The sequence below is a fragment of the Bubalus bubalis genome, chromosome 3 (genome assembly GCF_019923935.1).
Source record: "Bubalus bubalis isolate 160015118507 breed Murrah chromosome 3, NDDB_SH_1, whole genome shotgun sequence".
NCBI classification, from domain to species: Eukaryota; Metazoa; Chordata; class Mammalia; order Artiodactyla; family Bovidae; genus Bubalus; species Bubalus bubalis.
Window position 1 is genome coordinate 11,664,836 of NC_059159.1, and position 16,872 is coordinate 11,681,707.

The window sequence follows — 16,872 nt, forward strand, 5'->3', positions numbered from 1 at the left end:
GCAGATAAGCAACACCCTGCAGCCAGTACAGGACAGGGAGCAGGAAGAGCCCGAGGTGCCCGCCTCGGATGGTGGAGTCCGGGGTCACAAACACCCGGCACACCTACGGTGCACGGGTGGGTACGGACGTGTGTCTGTGCTTGTGCACCTGCACACATGTCCTTCCTTGCTCCATCCACTGAGGGAGACTTCCAGCATGACCCCGCATCCATCCCCCCAGTGCCAGGCCACTCACACAGCAGAAAGATCATGTCATCACCAGCACGACACCGCGGGGACCCAGGAAGACAAAGGCAGCAGCAAACGGCTTTGTTGTTTGTTTCAAGGAGGAAAAACCCATTTGAACAAACCTCAAGTCATCCAGCTCTGCAGCAGCGAGTGTCCAGCCACAGCTTTGCTCCCAGACTCTGAGCCCTTTGCCCTACTGTGGCCACTCACCCTAGTGTGACTATTAACCCCACTCGAGCCCAGCACTGAAGGCCCACTTCCAACCAGACCCCAAGCCCAGACGCCTGCCGCCCTACCTTGGCCTGGGGGACGACTACACAGCCAGCGGGAGGGCAGGCCAGCTGGGTCCCGGTTCCCTCACCTGAGCTTTGACCATGGTGGCACAGGGGACCCTCGGCAGTGAGGCATCAGCTGGTGGGGTCCTTGCTGCCCACCAGGTGGCACTCTCTGGCTGTTTTATGTCCAAGGGTTCAGCAGGGAGAGCCTTCCTGAAGACACTGGGCAGGTGAGCAAGGATTGGAACTCCAGGCCCTGGATGTGGGTGCGAAGCCCAGCACACACCTCACCACGCCCACCCCCTTCTGTGACCATGAGGGGCTCCAGGAGTGGGGCTGGGGGCTGCAAGGCTGGGTGTCAGGTGCCAGGCTCCCTCCGGGTGGCCAGGGTAGGCCCCTGGATGTGGGAAACAAATACCCTGCTTGGTTGGGGGGGTACTGACATAGCGGGATGCATGCCGCTCAGGGGTCCAAGCTTGGGGCTGCTGTATCTGGGACCCACCAGCGTCCTGGCACACGGCCGCAGCTAACATCCTGTGTTACAGGCGTTCCCTAAGGTGCTGCCCCGCTGGCTGGCTGTGCCTGGGCCCCACTCGGGGCTTCCCCGGGCCTCCATGGGTCCTGTTCACCATCACAGGACCCAGCTCTGCAGCACCGTCACCAGCGGTCCCATCCCTGACCCAAGACCCTACCCCCAAAGCAGAAGTCAAGGCCAGACCCTCCTGGCGCCCACAGCTGCAGCCCAGCCCCACAGACACAGTGGCCATGCGTGGACAGGCGCCGCCTCAGAGGGCGCTGGTGGGGGCAGTGGCTCCCAGGGCAGCTCATGGTCAGGGCCTGCAGGCTGGGGTACCCAGTGCAGCTCCAGGAAGCGGGCAGTCAGGGCCAGGGGTGACAGGGGACCTGCTAGGCAGAGGAAGACCAGCTCCCTGAGAAGCCTCCCCTGTCTTCTGGGGCACTCAGCTCTGTGGGGCCCAGCGCTGTGGTCCTCCCCACCAGAGATGGGCACCTGGCGTGCCTGTATACCCTCATGACCTTGTACCAGTATGAGGGGGCTCCGGGCTGTGGTGGGAAGAGGCCACTTGCTCACTCTCCCCAGGCTGGGCTGGGACAGCTCTGAACTAGGCTGGGAGGGACAGGCAGGACAGCGGTTGGCGCAGCAGGGCTTCCCTGGGCTGGAAGCCCTGCCCCTCACCAGCTGTGGGGCCGGGAGCCTTAGCTTCCTCGTCTGGAAATGGAGCCACCCGACCCCGAGCGTGCAGTAGAATGCCCCCTGCCCTCCGCCACATCAGTCCAGCCCCAGGCAAGGGGTTGAAGTGTAGGCTGAAAAGCATAATGCTGGCTGAGCAGAGGGCACACTCCTGCCCAGAGGGCCTGCCAAGATCATAAAAATAACCTGCAGACAGGACCTTCCTGGGAGCCCAGTGGTTGAGAATCGGCCTGCCAGTGCCAGGGACACGGATTCGATCCCTCAGCCACAGGGCAGCCGAGCCCCTGCCCCAGCACTACTGAGCCCACACTCGAGTCCACGTGTCGCAGCTACTGAAGCCCGCGTGTCTAGAGCCCGCTCTCTGAAGCAAGAGAAGCCCAGGCACCGCAACGAAGCGTAGCCTCCACTCACCGCAACTAGAGAAACCCCACAAACAGCAACGAAAACCCGGCATGGCCAAAAATTTTTTAAATTAAATTAAAAAAAAAAAAACCTGCAGACCCAGGTGAAGTTCAGACCACCGAGATCAGCTGGGAGTGGTCAGGGGTGGCCCTGCAGCCTGAGACCTTGGTTGTACCCCATTCAGTAAGCCCCCCACCCCTGCACCTGCCCACCTCCAGGCAGGAAATGTAGCCCCCACGGGCACCCAGATCCCAGAGCCCGTTCAGGCCCCACTTCCCCAATCTCCGTCCAGCTGGGATGGGGGAGGGCTCGCTCAGCACACACAGGGCAAGCCTGGCAGGACAGCAGGATGGCTGAGTGCTGGAAAGTTCTGTCTTAGGGTCCATTTCACTGTCCAGGTCTACCCTGGGGCTATGCAGACCTCCTCCTGGCTGTGTCCAAGCCTCAGCGCCACCAAGGCAGGGCCAGGACACTCACGGGGTGTGGCCCCCATGGAGTGGGGTGAGGCTCTCACTGCTTCGGCTCACGCCTGCCTCCTGAACCCTGGACCCTGCCTTCCAGGGTCTCCCGGGTCCGCTCACTTGCCATGTGCCCCACTCAGTCCCTGGAGCCTCCTCCCCAATCCTCAGCAGCCCGCAGACACCGGAGCTGCTCTGCAAGCTTCCTTCATCTGAGCCACCCTGGGCAGGGGCAGGTGGCCTCAATCTGAGCCGCTTTAAGTAGGGGCAGGTGGTCCCCATCAGAGCCACTCTGGGCAGGGCAGGAGGCCTCAATCTGAGCTGCTTTAAGCAGGGACAGGTGGCCAGAGAAGCCCTTCACCAGGAGGAGGCTGGGTGGCGAGTCAACCCCATGGGCTAGGTTCCTGCCAAGCGGCCGTGGGTGTCTGCACACACCCCTCCACCATTGTAGGGCTCACTTGCATGAAGCAGTCCCTTTCCCCTCTGGGGCACTTGCATCTAAGGTCACCAGACAGACACACAGCCTGCCTGCCTTCACCCAAACAAGGAAGCTACAGACAGGAGCCTGGGGCCGCCAGCCGGGACCCCTGCCCGCTCTGCGGGCGGAACTTGGAGCAGGAGCCAGGGCACTGGGAACAGGGTGGTGACATCACAGGGAGAAGCAGCGCTTGTGGGTGGCTGAGAGCACAGGGCAAACCCTGGGCCCAAACCCCTGGAGGGGCCACGGCAGCCTGTAGGGCTGGAAGAGGCAGGTGCTGGGCGGGGATTCTGGAAGGAAACCTCACAGGGGCCGGGGGTCTCTGGGGCAAGGGCTCCCTGAGCGCAGCTGCCAGTCCACCTCCCCACCATGTTTCTGGGAGTAAGAGCAGCTCCTTTCTGTTGTGATTAAGGCTCTACTTAATCAGATAAATTCATGTGGGAAGGGAGTGAGAGTCCAGCTCCCTCATGTGAAACACAGGCTGTGAAAGCCACCATCCTGCAAAATACAAACACCCGTTAACAATCACAACAAAGCTGGTGCACGTGGAGCCACGAGGCGCTATCCCATCTTCCTGCCTAGGGTAGTAGGGAGGGAGCATTCACACCCTGGGGGGTTGGCAAATGCTCACCAGCTCACCTTGACAGCCACCAGCCCCCCACAACACCCACAAACACACCCAGTGTCCGAGCCAGAGCAGCAAGCGGACCTGAGCTGCCCCATGTCCCTGGCCACCCCTTGGGCTGAGATCCTGCCTCAGCCTTGCCCTCCGGGGTAGATGACTGATAGCCGTGAACCCTGTTTCATTATCCTTTTTAAAAATAATAATTCCATCCACTGCAGAAGCACCACAGACAGCAAACTCCCTGTAGACCCAGCAGGCCCATGGCTTCCATCAGCCTCTGCGACTCGGACGGGACCCTGCCCTCGTCGCCAGCTGGAGGCCTGAGCACTGCCAGACACCGCCCAGCCATTTCCAAGGAAGCACCATATTCTGTAAAACTGCACGGCCACGTTTAGGAATAGTGACTCACGCTTACGGGGTGTCCCGACAGTCTCCCAGGGATGCCTTCCCTGCTAGGAAGGGCCACTTTCCAGTTTATGATGAGCAAACGGGGTCTCAGAGAGGACCCCCCCAAGGCCTCCTGGGTCCGATCTCACTCCCACCACCCAGCTTCCCCCCAGAACTACCCTTCTCTGGCTCCGCCCCACCACCACTCAGCCAGGCACACGTAGGAGTCTGACTACAGCCTGTTTCAGGGTGACAGCCCCCCATGCAGCTGCAGCCAGGCACATCTCCCAGAGCAGGGACCCTGGGTCCACCAATGGGCCTCCACCCCTTTCCCTCCCCAGTCCCCCTTTCTGCTGTTCCTGCTGTTTTTAAGTTCAACACATTCCTTTGAGGATTCCCCGCTCCTGCATTTTCTCTGCTGCCCCCCAGATCAGCTCAAGGGCCTGAAACTGGGGTAGGGAACCCAGGGGAGACAGGTGGGCCTGGAGACCCCCCAGGAATAGGGTCCTGTGTCCCCAGGCCCTCTTTGCCTCCTGGACATCCCACAGCCCCCCATAAAACCTGCCTGGTGTTGCCTCTGGGACACTGCCCCTGCCCTGTCCCCCAGGTACATGACAGTAACACCTGCCATGTGACAGGCCCTCTCCAGGACCAGTCCAATCCTGCTGGGAGGGCAGGTAAGTAAGGGGCAGGAGTGGGGTCTGGGGTCCAGGACTGGGTGCGAGTCACACCCACCCTTAGCCCTCAGTGGATGCACGTGGAAGGGGAGGAAGGAGGGAGCCTGGTTTAATCTGGGGTGGGGCTGCAGGGCCAGGACCTGGGAGTCCCTTGGGAGGACACCTAGCAGAAAGAAGATCCTCCCAGGGCCCACACTGGAGGTCTCAGGGCCCTTCATCAAGGGGCTTCTGTTTTGGGGGACCTGGCCCTGCAAGTGGTACAGAAGGGGTGCTCCCCTGAGCAGATGGCCGTCAGTACCCCTTTGGTGAACAGCCCTCAGTGCAGGCGTTCTCTGGTCCTGGCCTTAGGCTGTCTCCAGGGAGGGCTCTGGGGGGCTGGCAGGAAGATGGGAAAAGAGCATTTGTCGGGTATGGTGCCGCTCCAGAACCAGGGGCCAGGCCAGGCTTCTGGTAAAAGGAGTAACTTGTGGGAATTCCCTGGCAGTCCAGGGGTGGGGACTTGGCACTTTGTTGCTGGGGGGGACCCGGGTTCCAATCCTTGGCCAGGGAACAAAGATCCCAAAGCTGCAGGCACGGTCAAAATTTTAAAAAATAAATTAAAAAAAAAATAGTTTAAAAAAAAAAAAAGTGACTTGCACTGCCCATGAGTAGGGGTAAAGTCAGATGAGCGGAGTCCATGAGAGGACTCTGCCACATGACCTGGGTCACCCCACTTCCCTCATCCCCTCCCAGGCGCCCGTCAACGAGATCCACAGCCTTGTAACAGATGAAGCTCTGAACAGGAGAGAGAAACTAGAAAATGTGCAGAGAGAGGCATCTTGCCTTTCTAGGTCTTAACATGCCTAAAAGCTACAATCATTGAAACCACATGGTTCTGCGGCGGAGATGGGCCAACAGGTGAGGAACAGAATCACAGCCCAGAGCCAGGCCCAGCCCCACCTGCACAGAACACCTGGCCCCGTGACTTGAGGAGCGGGCCAGGGAAATCAGCTGTCTCATCTCAGACCACACTCCAGAATAACTTCAGATACGACATCAGTGAGTCAAATTATAGCATCTGAGAAAAAGTAGGTAAATATCAGCCTTCTTCATGGAGAGGGATTTTTAAGCTGAAAGCAATAGAAGGCATCATGAAAGATCAACGGGTTTGGCCACATAAAAATGTATGTTCCGTAAGCAAAAGTGGCTCAGTCGTGTCTGACTCCTTGCAACCCCATGGACTATACAGCCCATGGAATTCTCCAGGCCAGAATACTGGAATGGGTAGCCTTTCCCTTCTGCAGGGGATCTTCCCCAACCCAGGGATTGAACGCATGTCTCCCGCATTGCGGGCGGATTCTTTATCAGCTGAACCGCAAGGGAAGCCCAAGAATACTGAGGTGGGTAGCCTATCCCTTCTTTAGCAGATCTTCCAGACCCAGGAATCGAACCAGGGTCTCCCGAATTGCAGGCGGATTCTTTCCTATCAGGGCAGCCCCATAGAGCTCCAAATTAAAGGCAAACAACAAACCAGGAAGAATGATTGACGGAAAATTTGTCAAAGACTGATGTTACTACTTTTGGGGGGAACACAATCAACAAAATATAAAAATACTTTAAGATCTCAAAACATACACAGGCAAACTCTACACAGCCGGCCACAAACAAGGAAATACAGTTTCTCTAGTCCAAAGGAAACGTGCAGCCTCATCCACAATCAAAGAAATGAAGTCACACCGGATATCGGCTTCCCGACCACAGGAGTTCTTAGAAGTTGGTGTCTGGCCAAAGCCCGCACACCAGGACCAGCTAGCTACCCAGACACCCTGGTGGATGTAAGTCAGAGTAGCCTTTAGAAAGCAACTTGGAGACGTGCGAGAAGGCCTTGGGAGACCTGCCAACTCCCAGGCCAAGTAATTCCCAGGCTGGGAATTCAAATGAGAGAGCAGCCCGGATGGCACACAAATCCAGAATAAAAACAAAGGAAGGAGCATGTTAATGACGCAGGCAGGAATCACATCTCACAGAGATGTTCCTTGCAGTGGTGTTTATAAGAGTAAAAGACAGCCTAAATAGTCACAATAAAAGAAGGATTCAATAAAAACAATGGTACATCTGCAAAAGAAGCCATAGAGAGTAAATTTCAGGAAATGTTTTAAATAAACAAGGAAATAACAACTTCGTGCTAATTTTTAAAAAGGAAGGGAATTTCCCTGGTGATCCAGGGTTAAGAATCTGCCTTGCAATGCAGGGGAGGTGGGTTTGATCCCTCATCAGGGAAGAAAGATCCCACATGCCCAGGGAGCTGCAATAGAAGATCTCACATGACATAACTAAGACCCAACGCAGCCTAAATAAGTAAATAATTTTTTTTTTTTTAAAGGGGAGGATACACAAGGAAACAGTTGGCCTCAAAGCAAATGCTTGTTATTTGACTATAGGGTCAAGGGTTCATGACCCACTCCAGTGTTCTTGCCTGGAGAATCCCAGGGACGGGGGAGCCTGGTGGGCTGCCGTCTATGGGGTCGCACAGAGTCGGACACGACTGAAGCGACTTAGCAGCAGTAGCAGCAGCAAGGGTTCATGGGGTCTCCCAAATAAATATATTTCATGAGTTTTGACATATCTGTACACCAAAATCCATCAAATCCCATACTTTAAACATGTGCTGTTTAGTCTGTTTCTATTATACCTCAGTAAAGCTGAAAACAAGAGGCAGGACATAGAATTGTTTATAAATCCTGATCACAACCATGTTAAAAAAAAAAAACTGGAAGAAAATAATTCAAAATGTGAACAGCGGCTGTTGTCTTGGGTGGTAGAATTCTGGGTGGTTAATACCTTCTCGTCTGCAGTTTTCAGATTTTCTACAATAAGCATGTACTACGTCTAGAATCAGATGTGTATAATTTTATTTAATTATCACCCACGCCTATCCCCATCACTTCCATCTTTAAAGACCCCTACGGCCTCAGCATACACAGACTAGAGCCTAGACCTTGTTCTGATGTCCCAGGGTCCTGGGTCTCCATAGGTCCCTTTCTGCCCCCGACTCCCACACTCAACCTCCACCCAGAAGAGCCTCCCTGGCTGGAGGTAAGCAAGGTTTCCCCAGGGACACAGACGTGGAAGGTGGAGGTGGCCTTGATCAGCCAAGAGAAGGATCAGAGATTCCAGCCATCCTGAGGTCAGTGGACCCACTCGAAGGGTCTCTGTTTGTGGCTGCATCTCGAGGCCAGAGTACAGGAAGGACAGCAGGTTGGGCTGTGTTCTGGGTCCTGGGATGGCCCCCACACCCTCTACCTTCTCAGCCACTCCCTTCACTGTTTTTGGCTGGACCCGCTCCTCCTCCTCCCCAAGTAGGCCCAGGCTGGGCCTATACCCCTTCCCTGACCCCATCAGGGCCAACTCCCCAACTCCCCCACCTCCTACCCTGGTCCCTGGTTTCCTCTGGGGTCCCAGACCCCAGTGACCACCTGGCCCTGGCCCTTCCCTTGGGTGTCCTGGAGCATCTCAAACCAAACACGGCATAGAATCCACATCCACCTCAAGGCAAACCCACTCCCTGGGTCCCTCCCATCCCTTCCCCAAGTGGGATACCCCAGCTGCCTCTGGATCCCTCTTGTCCACTGCCCAAGTCCAGCCCCGCTAAGGCCACTGAGTTCCAACCCACAGCCCGACCCTGCCCAAACTCCTTGGGGCTCTGTGGCTTCCAGGCTATTCTTCATCCAGGACTGAAGCCATCTTCCAAAAGCACCACCCAAGTCCTCACCGAGCCCTCTACCTGCCCACCTGCCCTTTGGTGGCCATCCCCCCACTGCTCCTTCACCCTCGCTGTACCTTGGCCTGGCTCGATCTCAACATCCCTGGGAGCCTAAGACACACGCACTCAGGAAGCATTTCCAGTTAGCCCAGTGCCTCGGTCTTCCAGTCTGCTGGGAGGGGCCAGGCCTCCACTCTGAAAAATAAGCGAGCCATCTGAGCCACTAGGACGGCCATGATATTTAAAGCAGAAAATAACCAGTGTTGGTGAGGATGTGAGAAAAGAGCGGCCCCGGCACAGCTGATGCAGGAGCCGTGGGTGATTTCTACAGCTCCTCCATGGCACCCTGTGTTCAGAACAAGCAAGTCCAGTGGGCAGGGGCTGAGGGCACTGGAGTGGCACAGGGCTTCTTTTTGGGGTGGTGGAAGGCTCTGGAAATAGAGATGGAAGCTGCACAGCCCCGTGAATGTACTAACACTGAACCATACCCTACAAAGTGGTTCATTTCATGTCATATGAATTTAGGGCTTCCCAGGTGGCGCTAGTTACAAACCCACCTGCCAACGTAGGAGACTTAAGAGACACGGGTTCGATCCTTGGGTCAGGAAGACTCCCTGGAGAAGGAAATGGCAACCCACTCCAGTATTTTTGCCTGGAGCATCCCATGGAAAGGGGAGCCTGGTGGGTTACAGTCCGTAGGATCACAAAGAGTCGGACATGAACAAAGCGACTTAGCACGTGTGCATATGAATGGCACATGAATTTCACCTCAATTTAAAAAGTTAATTAGTCTGACACCTGTAGAGACCAAGTCAGGGGTGTGCCAACCCTGATGGCCCCCAAGGGTGGGTACCCCCAACGTGCCCCTAGATGAGTCACTGCTCCCCCCAGAGCTCCTTTCCACCAAGCCCAGACAGTAAGCCTGGCTTCAGCAAGACATCCACGCATCCCACTATTTCCAGTGCCCCAGCCTCCCTGCCTGGTGCAGGTGCAGCCGATGGGGGCTCACCTCAGCGTCACCAGCAGGCGTCACCAGCGTAACCTGGGTGACATGCTGACCCAGTGCCCCTGCCCCCAAGCCCGGTGATGCAAACAGGATCTTGTACAGGAAGGAGCTGTGCAACCAGGCAGGCGTCTCTGAGTTACAAGGCTGCGGCAAGCAGACAGCGGGAGGGGAGGAGCTCGGCCTGCCCAGACCACCAGGAGCCCATCAACTGTCCCTGGTACCCCCACCTCCCGACCCCAGCTGAGGCAAGTAGCAAGAGTCGAGGGCTTCCAGGACAGGGGCCAGCAGGAGGGGTGTCCGTACCCTACAAGCCATCTGGAAGGCAGATCCAGCACCAGCGGCCCCATGGGGCAGTTTCTTGGCAAAGGTTTGGCCAAGGGCCCAGACATGGAAGTTCCTCCCAAGAGGAACAGAATCCTCAGATGGGGACACGGCGGCCCTCTGCCCAGAAGAGGAAGGGAAGCAGGTCACTGCGCTTGTGTGGAGCCTCCGAGGCAGCTCCCAGGCCCAACCCATCTGTGTCCTTGCTCCTCCCTCGCCCAGATGTCTGGGGGCAGGTGAAGAAACGAAAGGACGCTGGCGACTGAACTCAGAGCCCTGACAGCTCAGACGTACTGGTCACTGGGCCCCAGCATCCCCGCCTCCTTGGGGGCCTCCCTGGATGAAGGTGCATCTGCAGGAGGCCCATGCCCCAAGAGCTGGCATTGCGTTGGGGGCAGTCATGGACAGCCCCCAGTCCCAGCTGATAGACACCCACCCAGGCTCACCCACCCCATCTCAGGATACGGCTCTGAGCAGGGGTGCAGCTCCCCCACCTCCACAGCTGCCCCAACTCCATCCCCAGCAGGTGAGCGGGGCCCAAGGGGCACCATGGTGGGGAAGCTGTGCCCCCCTGCCCCCACCCCAGAACCTTCCAGACCCCCTCACCACCCAGTCTGGATGGCCTAATGTACAGAGACAGGTGTGGACGCCACTGCTGCAAGGACAGAGGGGAGGGGCAGGTAACCCGGATGGTCTCACACCCCAAGGACTGAGAGGAGGGCTGGAAGGCAGGGGGCACTGCTTCCTCCAGGGAAGGGAACTCAGGTGTCCGGCGGCTAAGTGGACGCAGCTGCTCTGCCGGCTTAAGAATCAACCTGAACTGAGGGATCCAGACCCAGCAAAGTCCACGGACACGAGAAAAAGCAGCTGGGAGGCACCACCCCGCGGCAGCCACGGGTCACGTGTCACGGCAGCTGCCCACACAGGAGGGCTCCTTCCTCAGCCCTGAACCTCAGACCCTTAGCTTAGGTGGCTGGATGGTCGGCATGGCAGGTGTCAGCCCTGCTCCTGCCATCCAGCGGGGTCAGAAGCTACAGCATCACCCAGAGCCTAAGAGGGAGCCCAAGGGGTCTCACCCCCAGGGGCAGAGGAGAGCCAGGGGCCTGGGCCTCCCCCTAGAGAGAGGACACACACACACACACACGCCCCCACGTCCTCACACTCACGCACACGTATGTGCACATACACTCACACGTTTACACAGGTGCTCACCCACTCCCACCTACATACTTCCCCCTATGTCCCTGTCTCTCTGTTCCCAGGGCCACTGCCACCAAACTGCTTCCCCACTGGTCCCTCCACAACCCTACAGGGGCCTGAGGACAACCCCCTGGGAGGGTGAGACCGGCCCATCCTGCTCACTTGGGGACCCTACCCTGACACCTGCGGGGCATGGGGTCACCCTGAGGGTCCAGAGTCAGACAAAGGAGTCCCTCTCACAAGCCTGGGCAGGGGAGCGTCCAGGGAGCAGCTGGGCAGAAGCTGGAGGCGGCGAGGCTCAGATCTGGCACATCCCCAGACCCAGGAGACATCACAGCAACACACTGAAGCCACAGTGAGTCTCAGAAAGGACTTGCAGGACCACCCGTCATGAGAAGGAAAAATAAAACAGAATCTGATGTGCTGGCTCCCACTCCACCACCAGCTGCTCAGGGAGGGGTGGGCAGCCCAAGCCCAGAACTTCCTGCCATCCTGGCTTCCAAGTTTCTGCCTGGACCCCACTGCGGGGCAGAAAGTAGTGTGAGGTGAGCTGGGGAAGCAGGACGGCAGGGCAGGACCCAGGCTAGGTGTGGCCTCAGCCATGAGCAGGACTATTCAGGCCCTGGCCCTGCGCGCCCAAGCAGGCCCCACCCAGGGGCTCCCTCCAGGCTGAGTGGCCCCAAGAGGAAGCAGGGCCATCCCTCTAAGTCATTCATCCCCAGGGGCCAGAAACTGCCTCTTGGGGATGCCTGCCTCCTGTCAAAACGATTCCAGGTGGCTTCCTGGGGTTAACAAGCTAGCCTAGGGACTTCCCTGGTGGTCCAGTGGCTAAGACTCTGTGCTCCCAATGCAGGGCTCCCAGGTTCGATCTCCCGTCAGATCCCGCATGCCACAACTCAGAGTTAGCATTGCCACAATGAAAGATTCCACACGCTGCAACTAAGACCCGGCCAAATAAATAAATATTAAAAAAAAAAAAAAAAACTGGCCTACACCCCTGATTTTCTCGTAATGCTTAACAACCAGCTTTCTGGAAAAAAGAAACAGAAGGGGATTTCCAACATGGAGCCTTTGCAGGCTCCTGGGGTGCAAATTCTCCCACCACAGCCCCTCTCAAGCCACCAATCTGATGCCACTGAGCATGGGGTCGGGAAAGACTCATGCCAGCGGCGCCTACACGCCCTGCAGCTACTAGGGCCCCAGACCAGCGAGATGGTGAAGACATGGAGATGCCATCCCAACGCCCATCTCTGACCAAGGGCTTGGCTCCAGAGCATATAAACGCCACCCACAGCCAGGCAGGCCTGGCTCCCACGGGCAATCCCAGACGATGACTCCAAACAGCCAACAAGCCCCCAGAAGGGCACTCGAGGCGTCTCCTTGAGTGTGTCAGGCTGGGGGAAAAGGTGAGTCAGGCTGCCCAGTGGCGCTCCTAGAAGGCTCAGGGGACAGGGCCGAGAGGCTGAGTGCTGGGCAGGGGTCTGCGTGGGGTGGCCCCACCTTCAGCTTCCATGAAAGCCACCCCCAGATCCAGGCCCACTCCCCTCATTTCCACCATAGAACCAGACAGCACGTGGAGAGAGACACAGACGACCCTGAGCTGCATGCCCGCAGGTAGGAAATGTCCAGATGGGTGACCTCCAGAGATGGGGAGCAGACAAGGGGCAGCTGGTGGGTGTGGGGCTTTCACAAAGGGGTCAGAAGTGTTCTGAACCGTGGTCATGGCCGCACGTGTCTGTGTGTGCAGTGAAAAGCACACTGGAAGTGGGTGAATCATACGGTACAGGAAATCATATCTCAATAAAGCCTGGACAGACAGGAAGAGACGGTGCTAGGATGCCCAGAGCTGGGCATCCTGGAAGGCTGTGTCCGTCGATGGCTGGGCCGAGAGCCCGGCGTTTCACCGTCAGCAGGGAGCAACCTCGGGGGTGAGGAGCAGCAGGACCAGTGAAACGCATTCGTATGTAGGTCCTGTGTGTGTGGCATCCCCTCACAGTGGGATTCCTTCTTCCCAGGGTGGTCCCGGGACATCTGGGTGGGCCTCACAGCTAGCGGAGCCAAACCAACGGCCTGGGATCACAGCAGCTTCCCACCGACGGGAACCAGCTATGACACAGGCACCACGGCCCCCTACTAGTGATCACCTGCCCGGGGCCCTCCCAACTGAACCCTAAGACTGGACAGGTGTCCCCAGGTAAGAGGACCAGCTGCACAATCTGCAGCATGCATGCATGCTAAGTCCATCAGTTTTGTCCGACTCTCTTGACCCCATGGACTGTAGTCCGCCAGGCTCCTCTGTCCATGGATTCCCCAGGTAAGAATACTGGAACGGGTTCCCATGCCCTCCTCCAGGGGATCTTCCCGACCCAGGGATTGAACCCATATCTTTATGTCTGCTGCATTGGCAGGTGAGTTCTTTACCACTAGCACCGCCACCTGGGAAACCAAACCCATCAGCATCTGAAGGCCCACTGTGAAATCATTCAGAATTTTACAACAGCAGGAGCAGAACATGAGCCCTGCGGGACCCTCTCCACAATGACCCCATCCATACAAAGACCCTCCATGGTGCCTGACGGCATCTGAAACATCATACTGCTGCCCATCTCCCACGCCAGCCTCAGCACGCGGTGACCTCCGCAGAGCCCGGGTCTGGGGCTCAGGTTCCCTACCCCTGCCCTGGCTCCCAGAACAGGCAAGCTGTATCCCTGGCCACCCATGGCCAGCTGGCCCATGTGCCCACTCCCCCTCCCAGCAGGACGAGAAGGCACCAGTGCACTTCACCAGGAGTGAGCAAGGCCAGGCCCGGCCACATCCCACCATGAGAGGCGACTCTGCCCCAGCCTTCAGATGCTGGCCAGCACCCTGCCACCTCTCCTTAAACACCCCACAACAAGTGCCCCCCGGGCCGCCCAGCACCACCCCCTGCCCTGGCCACGTTCATTCCTGTCCCACCGCTTCCTCTGGCAGAGCCGGAGCAGGGACTAGGGGGCCTCTCGAGTACAAGCCCCCATCTGCTCACTGCCCCCCAACCCCCGGGCTGGCTGTGGGGGAGCCCACAGGCCTTCAGAAACCCCCACATACCCAGCTCTGGGTGGCTGCTCCCGCGTGGCTCCGACTGCTGGTCTAACCCCAGAGTCACCCTTCGTAGACCTTCCCTGAGCCCGGGGCACCTGGCCCCGGCCCCCCAGCTTGACCCTGGTGGAGGAAGGCAGGGACCCGGCGTGGACACTGCCTACCACGACATGCCAGACAGGCCGCCTGGGAGCTGGCTCCGGCCCGGCGTCCGCTGCCCTCATTTCCTCTGCCGGCTTCCTCTGCCGGGGGCGGGGAGGCCACGGCCGCCTGTCCTGCTGGTGCTGGTTCCTCTGCGAGAGGCAACCAGAGGCTGGAGAGTGAGGCCCAAGGTGCCCAGAGGAGGGCGCGCTGGTCCAGGCCGAGGCTGCTTCCCATCACCGTGGTCCAGTGAACGCGCGTGTTCAGAGGCGCTTACACACGTGTTCCCTCGCTTGCCTCCAAAGACGCCTCCAGGTGGGCAGGGCTGGCCCAGTTTACACAGAGGAGACAGAGGCTGGCATGAAGGCAGAGGCAGGCTCAGCCCCAGCCCAGGCCCCGTGGGGCTCAGAGCCGCCCTGAAGGAGTGCCCTGGGGCTGCTGTCAAAATGTGCCATAGACTGGGGCCTCAGCGCACAGGACCGTCTGATGCTTGGAGGCCGGACATCCCACGTGAGGGCCACGCTCCCTCCAGAGGCTCCAGGGCACGACCCTTCCCGCCTCTCCCAGCTTCAGGCCTTCCTTGACTCGTGGATGCATCAGCCCACTTTGCCTCCATCATCACAGGGCACAGGACATCCTCGTCTCTTCCGAGTCTCCCCCAGCTCTTTTGGAAGGACCCCAGCCATAGATTTAGGCTTCCCTAAGCCAGGATGACAGGCTTCCCTGGTGGCTCAGATGGTAAAGCGTCTGCCTGCAGTGCTGGAGACCTGGGATGAGGGGCTTCCCTGGTGGCTTAGATGGTAAAGAATCCGCCTGCAATGCAGGAGACCTGGGTTGGCAAGATCCCCTGGAGGAGGGCATGGCAACCCCCTCGAGTATTCTTGCCTGGAGAATCCCATGGACAGAGGAGCCTGGTAGGCTACAGTCCATGGTCGCAAAGAGTTGGACACGACTAAGTGATGAAGCCAGGATGGCTTCATCTTAACTTACGACAGCTCCAAATGCCCTATTTACAAACAAGGTCCCATCCTGAGATTCCAGGTGGGCATCTAAGGGAACACTATTCCACCCAGGGACTTCCCAGGTGGCCACTAGCAGTAAAGAACCTGCCTGCCAGTGCAGGAGACATAAGAGACGTGGGTTCAATCCCTGGGTCACAAAGATCTCCTGGAAGAGGGCATGGCAACGCAGTCCAGTATTCTTGTCTGGAGAAAGAATCCCATGGACAGAGGAGCCTGGCAGGCTATAGGGTTGCAGAGTTGAACACAACTGAAGCGACACACATTCCACCCAGGCGCCCCCACCTAGGGGAGGTAGGGCATTAGGAGGATGGAGAACCAGCAGATATGCTCAAGGACAGTGACAGCAGGTGGAGGGGTCAAGGCTCAGCCCACCCTGGAAAGAGGTGGCCAGGTGACAGCAGGGAGTCCTTTAGGTCCAGCCACTGGGAGGGATGGCTCCAGGCTACCCAAGCCTCAGGCCACCAGGACCCGGTGGCTCAGTCCATCAACTGACGTGAGAGCAGAGATGAGGCTGAGGGCCAAAGGTGAGGGTGGATCGGGTTCCCCCGCCAAGCCAAGCCCTTGACTGCCTGCCCCCAAGAGACTGCAGCCCGGCCTAGGCTCTGTGCATCATACATACACATGAAGGCATCTGCGAGCATTCGTGTGTGTTCGCGTGTGTGAGCCTGAGCACCTGCGTGTATAAAGCTGCACAGGAATGCGTGGGGGAGAAACAGCCCCTCTGAGAGAAAGGCATAGTCTGGCTTCCTAGAGAATGTTCCAGAATACAAAGAAATTGCCCTGGGGATACTGCAACCTTCCTCCTGCCCTGAGCTGGCCTATGCCCCCAGACTCAGCCCAATAGCTGCAGCTTCCACCCTGGGGCCAGCCTTTCTCGGGCATGGGGAGGGGACGTGACACACGTCAAAGTGTTGGCTCTTGATGCCCTCCCCGCACTGGGCCAAGCCCGTCTGGGAGCATCTACCTTCAGCCAAGCCCCACTGGCAGCAGGCAGTGAACGATGGGCCACCAATTTCGAGAATTACCATGAGTGCATGGCCATCAGCCATGGAATGGGACCCCGAGGGCCGCAAGAACTCATTCCTGGGGTCCTTCTCAACACTCAAGTCCCCGAGTGTACCCGTCCCCATGCAGGTCAAACCATGCCTGGCCAGAACGCCCTCCCTGTGCCCTGTCCCCCAGCAATGCCTTCACCCAAAAGCCCGAGCCTGCCCAGCCCCGAGCCAGGGCAGCACACGCATTAATGCCGGTGGAGAGTGCTCCCGGCAGAGCCAGATCAGGGCAAGAATGTGGGCAGGCAGCAGGACGCGACCAAGAGGCTGGGGGATGCCCTGGCTTCCATGAGTTTCCTCAAACTCCAAGTCCCCCCAAATGGTCCACCGTGACCCCTGGCCCAAGGTCAGCCTTGACGGGTGCTGCCTGGGGACTGGCCTGCACCCAGCACTCCAGTCACCCTCTGGGGTAGGCACCCCAGTAATGCCCACCTCCAGATTAATGAACCAGATTAATGTTCCAGATTAAGAACCAGAGGTACAGAGAGGGCCATGGGATCAGGGAGGGGTTGGTCCACTACTTGCCCCGGGGGTCTTCAGACAGCTCCAGCCCTGGGCTGCAGAGCTCTGACT

The 16,872-nt window shown here is 58.3% G+C and overlaps 1 protein-coding gene across 13 annotated transcripts in view; it reads right to left on the bottom strand.

The window, feature by feature from the left end:
- The window catches only part of AATK (apoptosis associated tyrosine kinase), a 39,764-nt gene that overhangs the window by 19,721 nt on the left and 3,171 nt on the right, over positions 1-16,872 (bottom strand). For 2 of the 13 annotated variants that reach the window (XM_044938673.1, XM_044938671.1), the window contains exon 1: positions 4,799-5,019. The exons of 2 other annotated variants lie outside the window; for them this stretch is intronic. In XM_044938673.1, the coding sequence (XP_044794608.1) occupies positions 4,799-4,958 (160 nt within the window). In that variant the 5' untranslated portion in view covers positions 4,959-5,019. 9 more of the 13 variants (XM_025279674.2, XM_025279675.2, XM_044938677.1 and 6 more) reach the window with 9 other exon arrangements.